Source organism: Haplochromis burtoni, unplaced genomic scaffold, assembly GCF_018398535.1.
Source record: "Haplochromis burtoni strain Fernald_Lab_line unplaced genomic scaffold, NCSU_Asbu1 Contig_201, whole genome shotgun sequence".
Classification (NCBI taxonomy): Eukaryota; Metazoa; Chordata; class Actinopteri; order Cichliformes; family Cichlidae; genus Haplochromis; species Haplochromis burtoni.
Window position 1 is genome coordinate 1,444 of NW_024582562.1, and position 20,352 is coordinate 21,795.

The 20,352-nt window shown below is 40.6% G+C and overlaps 3 protein-coding genes across 3 annotated transcripts in view; 2 read left to right on the forward strand and 1 right to left on the reverse strand.

The window, feature by feature from the left end:
- The first annotated feature begins 1,489 nt into the window (after window positions 1-1,489).
- Window positions 1,490-3,508, forward strand: LOC121815391 (heat shock factor-binding protein 1-like). Its single transcript, XM_042226215.1, has 4 exons — window positions 1,490-1,675; window positions 2,583-2,649; window positions 2,785-2,911; window positions 3,010-3,508. The coding sequence occupies exons 1-3, from the start codon at window positions 1,631-1,633 to the stop codon at window positions 2,904-2,906; spliced, it is 234 nt and encodes a 77-aa protein (XP_042082149.1). The 5' UTR covers window positions 1,490-1,630; the 3' UTR covers window positions 2,907-2,911; window positions 3,010-3,508.
- Window positions 3,509-4,964: 1,456 nt separating this feature from the next.
- The window catches only part of zgc:173742 (DNA topoisomerase I, mitochondrial), a gene marked incomplete at its 5' end in the record, with an annotated part of 37,443 nt that continues 22,055 nt past the window's right edge, over window positions 4,965-20,352 (reverse strand). The window contains 5 exon segments of the mRNA XM_042226216.1: window positions 4,965-5,921; window positions 6,109-6,258; window positions 6,858-6,958; window positions 7,190-7,317; window positions 7,983-8,097. Coding sequence (XP_042082150.1) covers window positions 5,819-5,921; window positions 6,109-6,258; window positions 6,858-6,958; window positions 7,190-7,317; window positions 7,983-8,097 — 597 coding nt within the window.
- LOC121815392 (heat shock factor-binding protein 1-like) lies at window positions 11,573-13,590 on the forward strand. The gene is made up of 4 exons (XM_042226217.1): window positions 11,573-11,757; window positions 12,665-12,731; window positions 12,867-12,993; window positions 13,092-13,590. Exons 1-3 carry the CDS (start codon window positions 11,713-11,715, stop codon window positions 12,986-12,988), a joined length of 234 nt encoding a protein of 77 aa, XP_042082151.1. The 5' UTR covers window positions 11,573-11,712; the 3' UTR covers window positions 12,989-12,993; window positions 13,092-13,590.

The following is a 20,352-nucleotide window of genomic DNA, read 5'->3' on the forward strand; positions in this document are numbered from 1 at the left end:
TCAGTAAATTTGATTTCATACAGTTCCCTAAAACTCCAGTTCCCTATATTGTTGTTCTTCAGTAGAAACAAAACAAAAACAAACGTATTTTGTGTACACAAAACCCTGACCTACACATGCTGAACAACAGTGAGCAGTGGCGTCATGCTTGTGGGTACTGTTGTGTTCCTGTTCAGTAATGACTGTGTAATATTTTCATTATCAAACCTTGAAACGCGCTAGAATGAATGTGCTCTTTTGATTGGTCACAAGGCTCAGCTGACGAATCAGTCAAACCTGGAAATCCAGTCAGCACTGGGTCAACACACTTTTGTCGTGATAACACAAAACCCTCACCAACAGCTTCTCTTCTTGTAAGACTGCTGCTGTTAACCGTTTCTCCTCAACGTAACAGCAGATGCATTGAGTGGAATCTCCTGTGTACAGCCTGATTAACATCAGAGGGCATTTATTTGTAATAAGGACATAACGGCTGTAAAAACACCAACATTGCAGAAAGCATTTTAAAGGTGTGATGATTAACAATGCAAAGTGAATGAAAACCTGCAGCAGACCTTTAACACATTCCATAAAAAGGTTTCTACGTGTTTTCCAAAGTTAAATATTATTCAGGACATTTCAATCCAAGGCGTCTCCAGCTACTTCCCTCCGCCTGCTGTAGAAGTTAACCATCACACGAGAGCAGCCCAAATGTGATGGACTACATCTGATAACACAACGAGCTTTGTTACGTAAGCAAAGCATAGCTTCTTTGGGTTGGGCTAACATGCCTGAACTTCCAGACATCAATTTTAGGCTACTGTGCCAGCCTCAGAGTAACAAGACACAGAGGCCCAGCATTCACAGCGAGTGGTTACATTGTTATAAACAGATGAAGGTTTCGTATAAGCCTGTGCAAATAAGAACTTTTAAAGGCAAAAATTAAATCACTTGAGAAAGTCTACCGTTTTCTATAATAGTAGCGCGAGCTCACAACGCGCACGGTGCGCAATTGGGCTGATTCTGTATCGCCCCTTATAAGGATTTTATACCCTAGTAAGTTCCCTAATTTAAGAGTTAACTTAAAACTTCAAGCTTTACTTACCAAGCCTCGTCATTCACTTTCCGCCCGTTTGTAACATAAACAAAACCCGCACACGAATTCTTCGGCGTCAAAACACACCGGGCTCCCGGCAGCTCCAACTTTCAAATCCAACTCGTTCAGATGAGGAGAAACGTGCGCGCGCAGGCAGGCGCACACGCACTCGCAGGCAGGCGCACACGCACTCGCACGGATACATCGACTTCTATCTTTTGTTTTAGTTAATACAGATTTAACAAAGGCTTTTGTGTGCATGTTTCTATGACCCGGACGCCTAAATGAGGCAGACTACTGCACTGAACAAATATCTGAATGTCAGGAGTTTTATGAAGCTACGTGGGGTAAATAAAATCTACAACTCTGTACTGCCCATTCAAAACTCGCTGTACTTTGGAGCAGCTCTCGCGAGATTCTCTGTGCTTTGGAACAGCTGACTGTGCTGTGGGTGTTGTGCGAGATTGCTTACTTCGAGTAGATAGCAAAACAGTCGCTAGATAGCGGTTTGAATTTTTGTGCTGTTTAGGCGCTGATAATCATTTACATCACAACATGGCTGAGACGGACCCCAAATCGGTGCAGGACCTTACCAATGTGGTGAGTCGTGATCGCGAGGCAAGCTAGCTTTAGCCACAGTAGCTTAGCCTTAGCTAGCAAAGCCAATAACAATGCTAACGATAGCAAGCTATCTGAGCTAGCAAATCTTAGCACTTATGCGGCGTTTCGTGGATTTTGTTTGGTGTGTAAAACTCTAGATTCAAAGTGTGTGTTGAGCTTGTTGCATCCAAACCACAACCCCAGACTTTAGCTCCAGAATGTTATGTAATGGTCAACCGGTCATGTAAATGGCATCACCAAATTCCAACGAGTAAACTGCACAGAATTATGTAAAAGTTACCTGCAGTACATTTTCTATTCTTATTCACCTGGCACTTATATATAGCAGGTTTCCCTTATCAGTGTCTAACTACTGAATATCGCGCAGTTTCACACAGACCTTAAAATGTACAGATTATATGTTAATGATTCTTTTAGTGTTTCCTATACGACAAAGCCTGCGTAGGCAGTGTTTGAGTGTTGCCATAGAGATGGGGGTCAGTGAGAGACGTTCAGCTTCAGTAAACCTCGCAAACGTTTAAAAACCACCTCCGCTAGTTTGAGTCATTTGTTGTTATGCATTACCTAGTTTCCTACAGTCGTATTCACACAGATTTAAAGAAGCTGAGGATTAACTTGACTGTTATGTGAAGGAGATGCAGAATGAAGAGATTGGGGGGGGTGGGTGCGCTGCAGGTGTACTTGTTACAGTAAATCATAGATCCACAGTCAAGCTTTTAAGTTGTTGGCATAGAAACAAATTCACCATTGTTCACGCTTTGATTCACAGACCATATGCTTAAAAGTGTTTGTATCTGGCAGTGTTATGACTTCACTTTATATCTCCATAAACTTTAACTACTAAGTGGCTCCAGTTTCATAATTTCTGCTCTTTTCCCCTCCACAGGTTCAGACTCTGCTGCAACAGATGCAGGACAAGTTCCAGACCATGTCAGACCAGATCATTGGAAGGAATATCCTAATAATTATCTAAAATGTTGTATTGATTATATGCATCAAAGTTAATAATTGTAGGCTGGGTCATTTGTTCCGTGTTAGCTGACTTTGTGATTTCCAGTTGTAATTACCTGCCTTAACTAATTCTCCACTTGATGAAATGAGCACACGTATTGATGATTTGGAAAAAAACATTGCTGACCTGATGACCCAGGCTGGTGTCGAGGAGATCGAGGCAACACCAGAAAAAGCTAAAGAGGGTCAAGGATCATAATGAAGGTAATAAAGTAGTCGGCACATCTAGCTTTGTCAGTTTTCCTGTAAATATGTTGAATGTAAGCTCTAATAGTGAATGTTTTTCTGATTCTGTCCCACAGGTTCCTAAATCACAAGGCGTGAAGTCGGTCCTGTATTCAGGAGCAGCAGACTTTTTCCATTCTGAAAATGACTAATATTGATTTGGTGTGTCGTTGTGTGAAATGCTTTTTTATATATTGTGAAATGGTTATGTAATGACTTGAAAATTTGAACGTTACTTGTAAGCTAGAGTAGTGTGACATGCCCTTCAGCACCTCAAGTGCTCATGTGCAGGATTGCAGATTTAGCGTACTAACCTGGAGGTTATTTTCATATACATGTATATCAGTAGTTGAATTCCTTGACACGAAAGCAGACAGTGTTGGTTTTGCCCTAGCCTCTGACGAGGACTAAAACTTGCAGGCTAACAGGTTAGTACAAACCTCCAACCCAGTGTCCGCACCAACACGGTGCAGCGAATCTTTAAAGCTAGCAGTGTTTCACAGTGAGCACTGTTACAACCATTGTGTGGGATGCATTCCAGTCCTGATAGTCTTCTATTAAAGCTATTTAATACACGGCTGTTTGTCATGTATGGTCAATATTTGGAAAGAGGGGTCCACTATGACGTGAGATCAGTGAGTTATTGGAGTTGGTCAGAAAACTGATTTTAAGACAAGCGGCTCTTTTAACCTAAGTCACTATGGTCACTTAACCTGAAGCCGCTCGGCCGCAGGTTATGTTCAGAGTTTCAGTTTTAAAAATCCATATTTTCAGAGGTTTTTTTTTTTTTTCCATCGCATTTTTAAAAAGTGTTATTTATACACATGTTCGGGGAATAAGTTTTATATGTCACAAGTTGTTAAGCTGCACTTTAGTGGAACCACTAAAATCATCGTCAGGAGATTGCATTATGTATGTGCATGTTTATTTTAGTGAAGCAAAAAAAAAAAAAGTATAAATGTTAAACTTCATTCCATCTCTTTCCTGCTTATCCAGTTAAGATGTGTGTGGGGGGGCAGGGGACTGGAGCCTATCCCAACTATTTAGTACAGCCGTGTCAAACTCCAGGCCTCGAGGGCCGGTGTCCTGCAGGTTTTAGATGTGTCCTTGATCCAAAACAGCTGATTTAAATGGCTAAATGACCTTCTCAGCATCTCTATGTTCTCCAGAGGCCTGGTAATGAACTCATCATCTCATTCAGGTGTGTTGACCCAGGGTGAGATCTGAGATCTAAAACCTGCAGGACACCAGCCCTCAAGGCCTGGAGTTAGACACCCCTGATTTAGTCCAGCATACAGAACCCACACAAAGAGTACTAATGTGAAATTCATTTCACAATCTGCTGACAAATGAAAGCGATTTGTGCATTTCCTTTACATCAGGCACATTTAATGTATCCAGTCTAAAAGACTCAGAACTATTTCTAAGGTGACAGCACTGAAATTACACTCGGCAATAACATAATAAATTCTAATGTTTACCACTTTATGCACCAAATCCAGTTTTTACACCATCTGATAACGTCTGAGATTGGAGTAGATGGCACATGGATCATTTTGCGTGGACACGGAGTCACGATGCATGAAACCCCTTTTTACACGAGCGCGCACTGAGCTGAAAACAAATCTCTTACTGGAGTTTTACGTTTTGTCAAGCCAGGTTCAGCAAAGACAGCCTGCCTGTGTTGAGTGTTCTTCGTAGCCTACCCCTCTGGTGCTGACAGAATTTTTAACAATACATCCAACTCCGAGGTGCTCTGCATTTTTCTGTAGTTTTGTTTTTTTAAACCAGAATCGTATTTTCAGATGCAAATTCTGTGGAACGTCTCAGTGTTGCATGGATTTAAATCTATATTGTTTATAATGTAATGAAATTATAATCAACCTCTTAGGTTAGGACAGTTTGTAAAATGTAAATAATCATTTAAACCCTGCATGTTGAAACTTCATCATGAGCACCACAGGGACACCAAGGGTTTCAGAATTAATAAGGACAATGACACAGCAAATAAGTATGAGCCCATCATGGACAGTGCATAATATATTCAGATGTGTGGAGTGACACGGCACAAAAATAAGAATCTTCAGTCACTGGGCTCAGAAGCACTTATTGTCATTAAAGACTGTCATCGCATCCACAGATGAAATTATCTACTGTAAACTTTAGTGTACTATGAACTGGAAAATGCAACTTTTACTTTAAAAACTACACATTTAGTCTCATCAGTTCAAGAAGAGGTCACGCAACACGCTGGAAAACACCGGTCATAAAAGTTTGTTTAAATGTATTTCTGCCCTTAAATAAAAATCAGCGCATGCATATATTTTCATTGATTTTTTTCCAAAAAGCAAAATCTGTTGTCTTTGTACCATTTTAATTAAATATGGGGTTTAAAGGATTTTAAAGTTACTGCCTTTTTATTTGCATTCTAATCAGCGTTTCCCATTGTTAATTTTAAAGCACTGTGTTTAGAATGAACTGGCCCTCAGTCTTATACAAACTGTCTTTGTTAATGCAAACCGACACCAGCAGAATTATGCATTTGAAACAACACTTCCCCAAAAGTGGTGTTTAAGAACTCGTGACAGCTTCTTTGGCCCGTTACTGCCTAATGGGAACCTTTATTCAGATTAATGCAAACAAAAACATACAAACAGCAAATAACAGCAGTTTTTCCAAAGAAAGTGTCGAACAAAAACAAACACCACTAAGCAAAAGCACATTAAGCACAGCTCGATCGTACCACACAGTTATAAGTACAACATGGGCAGTCTTTGAAAATACAATAAATGCAGCATTAAAGTACTGTATGTAAAATTAACGGAGTGGTTCCTGAATTGCAGCTTATGTCACCTTTTAAGACGAAAGACTTGAACAAGTTTTAGGTTAGAACTCAAAGTCTGCCTCTGTCATGTCGATGGCCCAGGCAAACTTCTCCCGTTGGGTTTTATTGTAGATTTTCTCTATAGGTACCTCCATGTTTTTACACCTGAATAGATGGGAGGAATATTAAAAATGAGCCTAAACGTCTTTATTCAGGTTTAGATCTTTTCACCTAGAAACAGAGGTACACAGACGGTAAAGTTGAAACAAACCAGCCATCACTTCTGAGTCTGAGGGAAAATATCAGTATACATCTTGTGTTATATATTTAACAGCTGGTAGTGTTCACTCACCAGGCCACGGATATCCGCGGGTCTAAGTAGTTGAGCTTTGAGGTACCCAGAGCGATCTGTTTGTTCTCTTCCCTGTCGGTTGCCTGGACCTCCAGCTTCAGCAGCTGCTCTTCACAACGCTTCACTGCTGCCTTTTTCCGCTCCACCAGCCTGACAGAGAAGGAATCATCACTGGTGCAGATATGTGTGGATGGAAGAACCTTTTTGTATCACTTCCTCTCACAGTGCAACAATTAAAGAGGAGTTTGTGTAAATATTTGAAAATAGTAGAAAAGACCCGAAAACAAACATTTTTACTGGGGGGGGGGAAATAAATCTGATGCTGTCATTGCAAACGCATTCAAAGCTGTTCAGCGCTTTCCTATTTACCCTGTGATGAAAATATTAGATATCATGAAACCATTCATTGCCTGAGGGTCATTCGAATGAATGAATGAATTATATTCTAAAAATAGAAGGCATACAAGAAAAAGGAAAGAACGATGACGTAACTCCAGCAGTGCACCGTGGATTCCACCGCAACCATTTTAAAACCTTTATTCTGATCTCAGGTACACACCTGTAAAGTTTCATGCTCTTGGGTTTTTTTTAGTTGTATTAAAGGAAAAAATGTTCAGGACAGAAAGATATCAGGTATCTGCCAAAATGGTTAAAGCTACTTCGTGGTAGCCCTCAGTCCAACGCATGGACAGGACAAAATGTTACCAAAGCTTTCCTTTCGTCCCCTCCGCACCACTACTGACACTCACGCTTGCAACTTCGGGTCCGAACTCCCCTTCGTCTTGGCCTCCTTCTTGGCCTGTTTCAGCTCCGTCTTGGCTAAGGCCAGCTGCTCCTTCCTGGCATCAATCTGGGTGGAGAACATATGGATACAAGCTCTCACACAGGCACCACATTTAAATTCAAAATGTGACAGAACAGGCTGTGGATCCACTGTCACTTGAATTCTCATCTGTTCCTCAGTCAATTAACAATGAGAAGAATACAAAAAAGTATGATGCTGACCTTTCTAATCTAATTTAAATTACTGTGTCCAATAAAATATAAACTGTAAAGTAACTTTCAATCCAGCTGCCCTTACCTTTGCCTGAAGGTTAGCCATGGATTGCTCAAAGGTCTTTGGCGGCGCCCGCTGGTGGTTACACAGAATAGCAACTGCTCTGTTAGCTCGATTGTAGGACAACAGTTTCTCTGCCACATTGTCAGACTCTGAGGAACGAAAAAAAAAAGTAATTTGTATTTAAACAAGGAAAAAAATCCAAGTGAGAACATATCAAACCAGAATTATGCACAGAAACTATTAAAGAGAAACTCACGCTGACACGCCTAATGCCATTACCTCACAGCGACAAAACATCAAGCTTCAAGTCACATTCATACAATTACATTCTCCTATTTCATTTATACACGTGTATTAACTTCATCTATTCCTCCTGTGGTTCACACAACACTGCCTGCAACCACATGTCAGCCTGCATATTGGCTCTCAGTGGCAAGCCAGAAATGAGACGAGTATGACACTTCTATCTCTGAAAGGGAAAAATCATGGCCGAGGCAGCCAATGGGACTCTGATAAGAGCGAGACCGAGATGCACGGCTCTGGGTTTAGTGATAATGTACTCCTGTCATAACTGAGAAACCCGACTGACATCAGGATACCTTGAACTAAGCCGGCTAAATATAAAAGAGGGTCACTGCAGTGTTTTCACTGGACCCTGTGACACAATGAGCTGAACTGATGGCAAGTTACATTATTAACCCCCCTGCACCAGCACCTGAGGAACACAAGCCACCGCTTTAAAATGCTCATGTGTGGTGCAGAGCATTTAAAGTCAATTTAGACTGTTACAGTGCAGCGAGCAGGTGTGACTGACTGTTTGTGAGCTCCTTAAGTTGCTGCTGCAGAGTGATGGAGGCGTTGTATGTCCTGAAGACTTTCGCAGTCAGACCGGGCATCAGAGAACTCAGGTGTTTGTTCAGAACGCTGGTCTGCAACGAGAAACAGGAACAAGAAAGAAAACACACAAATCAACACATGCCATCTACCACTAGGTGGCACTGTGGTAATGTGCCACTGCGGTGGCAAAGAATCTCCATCTTACAAATAAATCAAAATAGAATCTCTGACTTCATTATCATCATCCATTAGATCAGATCATAATTCTATGTCTCACTGACATTTCTGCAGGTGTTATAACAAGTTAAAGTTGTATATAGCTAGTTTACATTTCCATTAACACCTGAGAAACAGCAGTCTTTACAAAACAGATGAAACAGTTAACAGTGTGAGAGGACTCACTGGAGTTAAAGCAAAAACCATATGCTCATGCACACACGGCAGTTTCAGGTACAAATATAGACTTGATGAGGAAGGCGTCACATGCATTTTGAATATGGATGAAAGCATTCAGATGTGAAGCAGAAGTAATTCTGATAGTCTATAATAATGATGCTGGTTTAATCATCAGGATCAGGACCTACTGGGGCCACAGGCCTGTATCACTGTGTCTCACTGCAAGCTGAGTGGGTGTCGAGAGCAGCGTCCACGAGCCCTCCATGTCCTCCTCCTGGAGAACCACCTCGGCATCCATCACAGCAAGGGAATATTACGAGTGTTCAGGAGGTGGATGAGTAGCAGTAGGAGATCTGACAGACAGCAGGCCACTGTCAGAGAGTCAAAGTAATGGGAGGTCAGCAGCGTTATCATTAATGGGCATTATGAGGCGCCCAGAGTCACTAACCAGAGATTAACATTGCCCGAGCGCAATTAAATGCCTCATTCTTATATCTCACATCACAATTTTCATTTTTATTTCCAGCACAAAATCTGTTACAGGAAAGTAGCCCATGCATGATGACCAAAATAACCAAACTTACATAAAACATGAAGCAATATACCTTCATATTAGAGCCAAAATGATCTCAGTCAGCTGATTCTGGCCTATCAATGCACACATACAAGGCAGGCATAATACTGCTTTTAAGCTTCTTTATGCAGAACATAATGTTGAAGTAGACAACTATGTCATTGTTGCATAGTCTGTTACAGTTTCACATATTTGCTGGTTGATTAGTCAAAAACAGCTGTTAAATGTTTATCTTTTTATATTTTTTTAAAGTACAAAAGGCTCATTATTGTCCAAATACAACTTCTAAATGTTGGCAGTTATCTTATTTTTCTAATCGTTTTACATCCATTTCCATCAATCAAAATCATTCAATAACACATCTTAGGCAAGCTCTGCTGTTACAGGCAGGCGTAGTAGTGATTCCAAACAGATGTGCAGCAAAGAAAAGGTTCATTTTTATTCAGGTTTCCCAACAGTTAGAATAAATGGACCCATGACTGTGTGAAAATAGTATACTGTACTTTAATTCATTACATAAATATATAGAGGACAGACAAGTAACAAGCAAACTACTTTTCTATTATTTAAACTTCTTGTCTTTTATAGTGGCCACATATCAGAACAGGGATCACAAGTGGGAGTCAAAGGTCTGGGAATGTACAGCAACAGAGGACGTGGACTGCCAGGAGAGGTTAAACAGTCACCGGCTGGTGAAGCTAGGGGCGTTACTAAGGTGACCAGTATGGGATCTACCACACTGTTTAAATAACAAGTCAAAATGCATATCTGCACCAGCTGCATACACCAGCTTTTCTTTTTTCTTCTTAGCTTAAATGTTCAGTTAAACATATTCTATTACCAGGCTGTCTTCATAACAAAGGTCCTGTAATTCAAAATGTTTTCTTAAATTAAATCTTCAAATTAATATTATTATTAGCAAGCAAAGTGACTACTGTGACTACTTGGCATGATACTTTAAGATAAGATAAGATAAGTTAAGATAACCTTTATTAGTCCCACACATGGGAAATTTGTTTTGTCACAGCAGGAAGTGAATTTTATTTTACTTTATTACAAATGGTCACAGTAGTTCTCTTTTCCCTCCAAACAGTGTTACAATATGTTTCAGTAAATTTGATTTCATACAGTTCCCTAAAACTCCAGTTCCCTATATTGTTGTTCTTCAGTAGAAACAAAACAAAAACAAACGTATTTTGTGTACACAAAACCCTGACCTACACATGCTGAACAACAGTGAGCAGTGGCGTCATGCTTGTGGGTACTGTTGTGTTCCTGTTCAGTAATGACTGTGTAATATTTTCATTATCAAACCTTGAAACGCGCTAGAATGAATGTGCTCTTTTGATTGGTCACAAGGCTCAGCTGACGAATCAGTCAAACCTGGAAATCCAGTCAGCACTGGGTCAACACACTTTTGTCGTGATAACACAAAACCCTCACCAACAGCTTCTCTTCTTGTAAGACTGCTGCTGTTAACCGTTTCTCCTCAACGTAACAGCAGATGCATTGAGTGGAATCTCCTGTGTACAGCCTGATTAACATCAGAGGGCATTTATTTGTAATAAGGACATAACGGCTGTAAAAACACCAACATTGCAGAAAGCATTTTAAAGGTGTGATGATTAACAATGCAAAGTGAATGAAAACCTGCAGCAGACCTTTAACACATTCCATAAAAAGGTTTCTACGTGTTTTCCAAAGTTAAATATTATTCAGGACATTTCAATCCAAGGCGTCTCCAGCTACTTCCCTCCGCCTGCTGTAGAAGTTAACCATCACACGAGAGCAGCCCAAATGTGATGGACTACATCTGATAACACAACGAGCTTTGTTACGTAAGCAAAGCATAGCTTCTTTGGGTTGGGCTAACATGCCTGAACTTCCAGACATCAATTTTAGGCTACTGTGCCAGCCTCAGAGTAACAAGACACAGAGGCCCAGCATTCACAGCGAGTGGTTACATTGTTATAAACAGATGAAGGTTTCGTATAAGCCTGTGCAAATAAGAACTTTTAAAGGCAAAAATTAAATCACTTGAGAAAGTCTACCGTTTTCTATAATAGTAGCGCGAGCTCACAACGCGCACGGTGCGCAATTGGGCTGATTCTGTATCGCCCCTTATAAGGATTTTATACCCTAGTAAGTTCCCTAATTTAAGAGTTAACTTAAAACTTCAAGCTTTACTTACCAAGCCTCGTCATTCACTTTCCGCCCGTTTGTAACATAAACAAAACCCGCACACGAATTCTTCGGCGTCAAAACACACCGGGCTCCCGGCAGCTCCAACTTTCAAATCCAACTCGTTCAGATGAGGAGAAACGTGCGCGCGCAGGCAGGCGCACACGCACTCGCAGGCAGGCGCACACGCACTCGCACGGATACATCGACTTCTATCTTTTGTTTTAGTTAATACAGATTTAACAAAGGCTTTTGTGTGCATGTTTCTATGACCCGGACGCCTAAATGAGGCAGACTACTGGACTGAACAAATATCTGAATGTCAGGAGTTTTATGAAGCTACGTGGGGTAAATAAAATCTACAACTCTGTACTGCCCATTCAAAACTCGCTGTACTTTGGAGCAGCTCTCGCGAGATTCTCTGTGCTTTGGAACAGCTGACTGTGCTGTGGGTGTTGTGCGAGATTGCTTACTTCGAGTAGATAGCAAAACAGTCGCTAGATAGCGGTTTGAATTTTTGTGCTGTTTAGGCGCTGATAATCATTTACATCACAACATGGCTGAGACGGACCCCAAATCGGTGCAGGACCTTACCAATGTGGTGAGTCGTGATCGCGAGGCAAGCTAGCTTTAGCCACAGTAGCTTAGCCTTAGCTAGCAAAGCCAATAACAATGCTAACGATAGCAAGCTATCTGAGCTAGCAAATCTTAGCACTTCTGCGGCGTTTCGTGGATTTTGTTTGGTGTGTAAAACTCTAGATTCAAAGTGTGTGTTGAGCTTGTTGCATCCAAACCACAACCCCAGACTTTAGCTCCAGAATGTTATGTAATGGTCAACCGGTCATGTAAATGGCATCACCAAATTCCAACGAGTAAACTGCACAGAATTATGTAAAAGTTACCTGCAGTACATTTTCTATTCTTATTCACCTGGCACTTATATATAGCAGGTTTCCCTTATCAGTGTCTAACTACTGAATATCGCGCAGTTTCACACAGACCTTAAAATGTACAGATTATATGTTAATGATTCTTTTAGTGTTTCCTATACGACAAAGCCTGCGTAGGCAGTGTTTGAGTGTTGCCATAGAGATGGGGGTCAGTGAGAGACGTTCAGCTTCAGTAAACCTCGCAAACGTTTAAAAACCACCTCCGCTAGTTTGAGTCATTTGTTGTTATGCATTACCTAGTTTCCTACAGTCGTATTCACACAGATTTAAAGAAGCTGAGGATTAACTTGACTGTTATGTGAAGGAGATGCAGAATGAAGAGATTGGGGGGGGTGGGTGCGCTGCAGGTGTACTTGTTACAGTAAATCATAGATCCACAGTCAAGCTTTTAAGTTGTTGGCATAGAAACAAATTCACCATTGTTCACGCTTTGATTCACAGACCATATGCTTAAAAGTGTTTGTATCTGGCAGTGTTATGACTTCACTTTATATCTCCATAAACTTTAACTACTAAGTGGCTCCAGTTTCATAATTTCTGCTCTTTTCCCCTCCACAGGTTCAGACTCTGCTGCAACAGATGCAGGACAAGTTCCAGACCATGTCAGACCAGATCATTGGAAGGAATATCCTAATAATTATCTAAAATGTTGTATTGATTATATGCATCAAAGTTAATAATTGTAGGCTGGGTCATTTGTTCCGTGTTAGCTGACTTTGTGATTTCCAGTTGTAATTACCTGCCTTAACTAATTCTCCACTTGATGAAATGAGCACACGTATTGATGATTTGGAAAAAAACATTGCTGACCTGATGACCCAGGCTGGTGTCGAGGAGATCGAGGCAACACCAGAAAAAGCTAAAGAGGGTCAAGGATCATAATGAAGGTAATAAAGTAGTCGGCACATCTAGCTTTGTCAGTTTTCCTGTAAATATGTTGAATGTAAGCTCTAATAGTGAATGTTTTTCTGATTCTGTCCCACAGGTTCCTAAATCACAAGGCGTGAAGTCGGTCCTGTATTCAGGAGCAGCAGACTTTTTCCATTCTGAAAATGACTAATATTGATTTGGTGTGTCGTTGTGTGAAATGCTTTTTTATATATTGTGAAATGGTTATGTAATGACTTGAAAATTTGAACGTTACTTGTAAGCTAGAGTAGTGTGACATGCCCTTCAGCACCTCAAGTGCTCATGTGCAGGATTGCAGATTTAGCGTACTAACCTGGAGGTTATTTTCATATACATGTATATCAGTAGTTGAATTCCTTGACACGAAAGCAGACAGTGTTGGTTTTGCCCTAGCCTCTGACGAGGACTAAAACTTGCAGGCTAACAGGTTAGTACAAACCTCCAACCCAGTGTCCGCACCAACACGGTGCAGCGAATCTTTAAAGCTAGCAGTGTTTCACAGTGAGCACTGTTACAACCATTGTGTGGGATGCATTCCAGTCCTGATAGTCTTCTATTAAAGCTATTTAATACACGGCTGTTTGTCATGTATGGTCAATATTTGGAAAGAGGGGTCCACTATGACGTGAGATCAGTGAGTTATTGGAGTTGGTCAGAAAACTGATTTTAAGACAAGCGGCTCTTTTAACCTAAGTCACTATGGTCACTTAACCTGAAGCCGCTCGGCCGCAGGTTATGTTCAGAGTTTCAGTTTTAAAAATCCATATTTTCAGAGGTTTTTTTTTTTTTTCCATCGCATTTTTAAAAAGTGTTATTTATACACATGTTCGGGGAATAAGTTTTATATGTCACAAGTTGTTAAGCTGCACTTTAGTGGAACCACTAAAATCATCGTCAGGAGATTGCATTATGTATGTGCATGTTTATTTTAGTGAAACAAAAAAAAAAATGTATAAATGTTAAACTTTATTCCATCTCTTTCCTGCTTATCCAGTTCAGATGGGGACTGGAGCCTATCCCACTATAGACAGCGGTGTCAACTCCAGGCCTCGAGGGCCGGTGTCCTGCAGGTTTTAGATGTGTCCTTGATCCAAAACAGCTGATTTAAATGGCTAAATGACCTTCTCAGCATCTCTATGTTCTCCAGAGGCCTGGTAATGAACTCATCATCTCATTCAGGTGTGTTGACCCACGGTGAGATCTAAAACCTGCAAGACACCGGCCCTCGAGGCCTGGAGTTAGACACCCCTGATTTAGTCCAACATACAGAACCCACACAAAGAGTACTAATGTGAAATTGCTGACAAATGATTTGTGCATTTCCTTTACATCAGGCACATTTAATGTATCCAGTCTAAAAGACTCAGAACTATTTCTAAGGTGACAGCACTGAAATTACACTCGACAATAACATAATAAATTCTAATGTTTACCACTTTATGCACCAAATCCAGTTTTTACACCATCTGATAACGTCTGAGATTGGAGTAGATGGCACTTGGATCATTTTGCGTGGACACAGAGTCACGATGCATGAAACCCCTTTTTACACGAGCGCGCACTGAGCTGAAAACAAATCTTTACGTTTTGTCAAGCCAGCTACGGCAAAGACAGCCTGCCTGTGTTGAGTGTTCTTCGTAGCATACCCCTCTGGTGCTGACAGAATTTTTAACAATACATCCAACTCCGAGGTGCTCTGCATTTTTCTGTAGTTTTGTTTTTTAAACCAGAATCGTATTTTCAGATGCAAATTCTGTGGAACGTCTCAGTGTTGCATGGGTTTTAAATCTATATTGTTTATAATGTAATGAAATTATAATCAACCTCTTAGGTTAGGACAGTTTGTAAAATGTAAATAATAATTTAAACCCTGCATGTTGAAACTTCATCATGAGCACCACAGGGACACCAAGGGTTTTAGAATTAATAAGGACAATGACACAGCAAATAAGTATGTGAGCCCATCATGGACAGTGCATAATATATTCAGATGTATGGAGTGACATGGCACAAAAATAAGAATCTTCAGTCACTGGGCTCAGAAGCACTTATTGTCATTAAAGACTGTCATCGCATCCACAGATGAAATTATCTACTGTAAACTTTAGTGTACTATGAACTGGAAAATGCAACTTTTACTTTAAAAACTACACATTTAGTCTCATCAGTTCAAGAAGAGGTCACGCAACACGCTGGAAAACACCGGTCATAAAAGTTTGTTTAAATGTATTTCTGCCCTTAAATAAAAATCAGCGCATGCATATATTTTCATTGATTTTTTTCCAAAAAGCAAAATCTGTTGTCTTTGTACCATTTTAATTAAATATGGGGTTTAAAGGATTTTAAAGTTACTGCCTTTTTATTTGCATTCTAATCAGTGTTTCCCATTGTTCATTTTAAAGCACTGTGTTTAGAATGAACTGGCCCTCAGTCTTATACAAACTGTCTTTGTTAATGCAAACCGACACCAGCAGAATTATGCATTTGAAACAACACTTCCCCAAAAGTGGTGTTTAAGAACTCGTGACAGCTTCTTTGGCCCGTTACTGCCTAATGGGAACCTTTATTCAGATTAATGCAAACAAAAACATACAAACGGCAAATAACAGCAGTTTTTCCAAAGAAAGTGTCGAACAAAAACAAACACCACTAAGCAAAAGCACATTAAGCACAGCTCGATCGTACCACACAGTTATAAGTACAACATGGGCAGTCTTTGAAAATACAATAAATGCAGCATTAAAGTACTGTATGTAAAATTAACGGAGTGGTTCCTGAATTGCAGCTTATGTCACCTTTTAAGACGAGAGACTTGAACATGTTTTAGGTTAGAACTCAAAGTCTGCCTCTGTCATGTCGATGGCCCAGGCAAACTTCTCCCGTTGGGTTTTATTGTAGATTTTCTCTATAGGTACCTCCATGTTTTTACACCTGAATAGATGGGAGGAATATTAAAAATGAGCCTAAACGTCTTTATTCAGGTTTAGATCTTTTCACCTAGAAACAGAGGTACACAGACGGTAAAGTTGAAACAAACCAGCTATCACTTCTGAGTCTGAGGGAAAATATCAGTATACATCTTGTGTTATATATTTAACAGCTGGTAGTGTTCACTCACCAGGCCACGGATATCCGCGGGTCTAAGTAGTTGAGCTTTGAGGTACCCAGAGCGATCTGTTTGTTCTCTTCCCTGTCGGTTGCCTGGACCTCCAGCTTCAGCAGCTGCTCTTCACAACGCTTCACTGCTGCCTTTTTCCGCTCCACCAGCCTGACAGAGAAGGAATCATCACTGGTGCAGATATGTGTGGATGGAAGAACCTTTTTGTATCACTTCCTCTCACAGTGCAACAATTAAAGAGGAGTTTGTGTAAATATTTGAAAATAGTAGAAAAGACCCGAAAACAAACATTTTTACTGGGGGGGGGAAAATAAATCTGATGCTGTCATTGCAAACGCATTCAAAGCTGTTCAGCGCTTTCCTATTTACCCTGTGATGAAAATATTAGATATCATGAAACCATTCATTGCCTGAGGGTCATTCGAATGAATGAATGAATTATATTCTAAAAATAGAAGGCATACAAGAAAAAGGAAAGAACGATGACGTAACTCCAGCAGTGCACCGTGGATTCCACCGCAACCATTTTAAAACCTTTATTCTGATCTCAGGTACACACCTGTAAAGTTTCATGCTCTTGGGTTTTTTTTAGTTGTATTAAAGGAAAAAATGTTCAGGACAGAAAGATATCAGGTATCTGCCAAAATGGTTAAAGCTACTTCGTGGTAGCCCTCAGTCCAACGCATGGACAGGACAAAATGTTACCAAAGCTTTCCTTTCGTCCCCTCCGCACCACTACTGACACTCACGCTTGCAACTTCGGGTCCGAACTCCCCTTCGTCTTGGCCTCCTTCTTGGCCTGTTTCAGCTCCGTCTTGGCTAAGGCCAGCTGCTCCTTCCTGGCATCAATCTGGGTGGAGAACATATGGATACAAGCTCTCACACAGGCACCACATTTAAATTCAAAATGTGACAGAACAGGCTGTGGATCCACTGTCACTTGAATTCTCATCTGTTCCTCAGTCAATTAACAATGAGAAGAATACAAAAAAGTATGATGCTGACCTTTCTAATCTAATTTAAATTACTGTGTCCAATAAAATATAAACTGTAAAGTAACTTTCAATCCAGCTGCCCTTACCTTTGCCTGAAGGTTAGCCATGGATTGCTCAAAGGTCTTTGGCGGCGCCCGCTGGTGGTTACACAGAATAGCAACTGCTCTGTTAGCTCGATTGTAGGACAACAGTTTCTCTGCCACATTGTCAGACTCTGAGGAACGAAAAAAAAAAGTAATTTGTATTTAAACAAGGAAAAAAATCCAAGTGAGAACATATCAAACCAGAATTATGCACAGAAACTATTAAAGAGAAACTCACGCTGACACGCCTAATGCCATTACCTCACAGCGACAAAACATCAAGCTTCAAGTCACATTCATACAATTACATTCTCCTATTTCATTTATACACGTGTATTAACTTCATCTATTCCTCCTGTGGTTCACACAACACTGCCTGCAACCACATGTCAGCCTGCATATTGGCTCTCAGTGGCAAGCCAGAAATGAGACGAGTATGACACTTCTATCTCTGAAAGGGAAAAATCATGGCCGAGGCAGCCAATGGGACTCTGATAAGAGCGAGACCGAGATGCACGGCTCTGGGTTTAGTGATAATGTACTCCTGTCATAACTGAGAAACCCGACTGACATCAGGATACCTTGAACTAAGCCGGCTAAATATAAAAGAGGGTCACTGCAGTGTTTTCACTGGACCCTGTGACACAATGAGCTGAACTGATGGCAAGTTACATTATTAACCCCCCTGCACCAGCACCTGAGGAACACAAGCCACCGCTTTAAAATGCTCATGTGTGGTGCAGAGCATTTAAAGTCAATTTAGACTGTTACAGTGCAGCGAGCAGGTGTGACTGACTGTTTGTGAGCTCCTTAAGTTGCTGCTGCAGAGTGATGGAGGCGTTGTATGTCCTGAAGACTTTTGCAGTCAGACCGGGCATTAGAGAACTCAGGTGTTTTCAGAACGCTGGTCTGCAACGAGAAACAGGAACAAGAAAGACAACACATAAATCAACACATGCCATCTACCACTAGGTGGCGCTGTGGTAATGTGCCACTGCGGTGGCAAAGAATCTCCATCTTACAAATAAATCAAAATAGAATCTCTGACTTCATTATCATCATCCATTAGATCAGATCATAATTCTATGTCTCACTGACATTTCTGCAGGTGTTATAACAAGTTAAAGTTGTATATAGCTAGTTTACATTTCCATTAACACCTGAGAAACAGCAGTCTTTACAAAACAGATGAAACAGTTAACAGTGTGAGAGGACTCACTGGAGTTAAAGCAAAAACCATATGCTCATGCACACACGGCAGTTTCAGGTACAAATATAGACTTGATGAGGAAGGCGTCACATGCATTTTGAATATGGATGAAAGCATTCAGATGTGAAGCAGAAGTAATTCTGATAGTCTATAATAATGATGCTGGTTTAATCATCAGGATCAGGACCTACTGGGGCCACAGGCCTGTATCACTGTGTCTCACTGCAAGCTGAGTGGGTGTTTTTCCATGTATACATATAGTGTATGTGTGCGTGTGCATGCGTGTGCTGGAGCACGAGCACGCAGGTAGAAGCATCTGCTGCTGTGACTGCCTTGCTAATGAGCTACCTAACTCTGGCCCTACGATGCTAATGAAGGAGTTTGCAAGTCTATGGGGCGAGTACGATACCTCTCACACCCCCAACTCCCTCGGCATGGTGCGCTGTGTGTGTGTGTGTGTGTGGGTGCAGAGTGTGTGGGTGTGTGTGTGTGTGTGTGTGTGTGTGTTCCATGTCTTCTCCTAAGGCGTTATTAAAATGCATCATTACCACAGTTCTAATTTCCTATCTATAATACAGGATGCAACATACTGGACTTTCTCATTAACATACTGCTATCCAATTTGTTGTGATGGCTACTAATGCCAGGGAAATATCGACTATTGCCTTTCTACACCGCCTATGATGAGGTGCTTTTCATTTCTCACTGGGTCTAATTTGCGTGCATCGGTTCCTCGGCCAAAAAACAAAACCGGTTCCTATAGATGGGTAAATGATACAAAAGAGTGGAGGGAAAATGTACCGAATAAAGGAGCTCGTAAGGACCACAACACACTGCTGGTTATAATTTAATTCATCTTTGTAAGATGTAGTTATTACAGCTAACCTGAATGATGTGGAGTTCAGTAAAGAGGCTACCGGAGAAGCTGAAAATACCTGCAATTTCAAAACAGATCAGACATCCAGACCTTAACATAATGTCTGTCTATGTGTGCGTTTATCTGTGTGCATGCTCATAAAACCCACAATCACCTTGGCGAGGCATTCTGCAATCATATTGATGAGCATCAACTCTCCTCGTCTTTCTCTAAAATGTTATTCACTGAGACACGACACTGAATGCTTAGAGATGTGAAATCTCACGGCCTACAAAGCAGCACCATAAGAAGGAGCAGGCCAATGAAAAAACAAGAAAAAAATCATCCTGTTCTCCTTCAGCTTCACCGTCCACAAAATTAATAATGATTCCTTTAAGTGAATACATTTAACTAAAATACTGAAATAAAGTATTTAAGTTCATCTGCCCAGGATGTTTTGTCCTATTTGAGACTCTAGCTCTTCTTTCACCATCAATATGTGCAGCTTTTAAACAAATTTAAACAAAATCTCCAAATAATGAAATAATGAATGTGTGCAAATCTTAAAGGTTCATCAAGAAAAACAGCTGGTGGTGCAATTTCTCCGGTCTGGTGTAGGGCTGGGTATCGTCACCGATTTCTAGAATCGATTCGATCCACGATTCGATTCGAATCTGGGAAATTTTGACAGTCAGAAATATTATAATTCAGATCAGTACATTTACATATTTTTGTATCTATAAAAAGGAAGCTGACACACGCAAGACTTTATCAAAGGTGTGAGCATCACAGCAGAGGCCTTTGTGTCAAAGTAGCTGAAGATAAAACAGAAAAACATGAAGGTGATTTTCCTGTTCTGGGATTTTATAAAAATATTCTGCAGTACATCAAAAACGAAAGAAAACCATTAATCAACATATGAACATTACCTCTGAAGTTACAGCGGTTTTATTAGAGACACGGCTAAGCGTTTTGCATTTTGCATAATTTTAAAAAGTTTAAATTTGTTCAGTATTGAACGGCAGAAATTAGGTTTTCTTTTCAGAAGTATGTAAAAAGAAAAAAAACAGCAGCA

Excerpts from the sequence above, each read along its gene's own strand:
- LOC121815391 (XM_042226215.1), top strand. The coding sequence starts at position 1,631 with ATGGCTGAGACGGACCCCAAATCGGTGCAGGACCTTACCAATGTG. Across the intron at positions 1,676-2,582 it reads TGCAGGACCTTACCAATGTG|GTTCAGACTCTGCTGCAACA; the intron begins GTGAGTCGTGAT and ends TCCCCTCCACAG. Across the intron at positions 2,650-2,784 it reads AGACCAGATCATTGGAAGGA|TTGATGAAATGAGCACACGT; the intron begins ATATCCTAATAA and ends CTAATTCTCCAC.
- LOC121815392 (XM_042226217.1), top strand. The coding sequence starts at position 11,713 with ATGGCTGAGACGGACCCCAAATCGGTGCAGGACCTTACCAATGTG. Across the intron at positions 11,758-12,664 it reads TGCAGGACCTTACCAATGTG|GTTCAGACTCTGCTGCAACA; the intron begins GTGAGTCGTGAT and ends TCCCCTCCACAG. Across the intron at positions 12,732-12,866 it reads AGACCAGATCATTGGAAGGA|TTGATGAAATGAGCACACGT; the intron begins ATATCCTAATAA and ends CTAATTCTCCAC.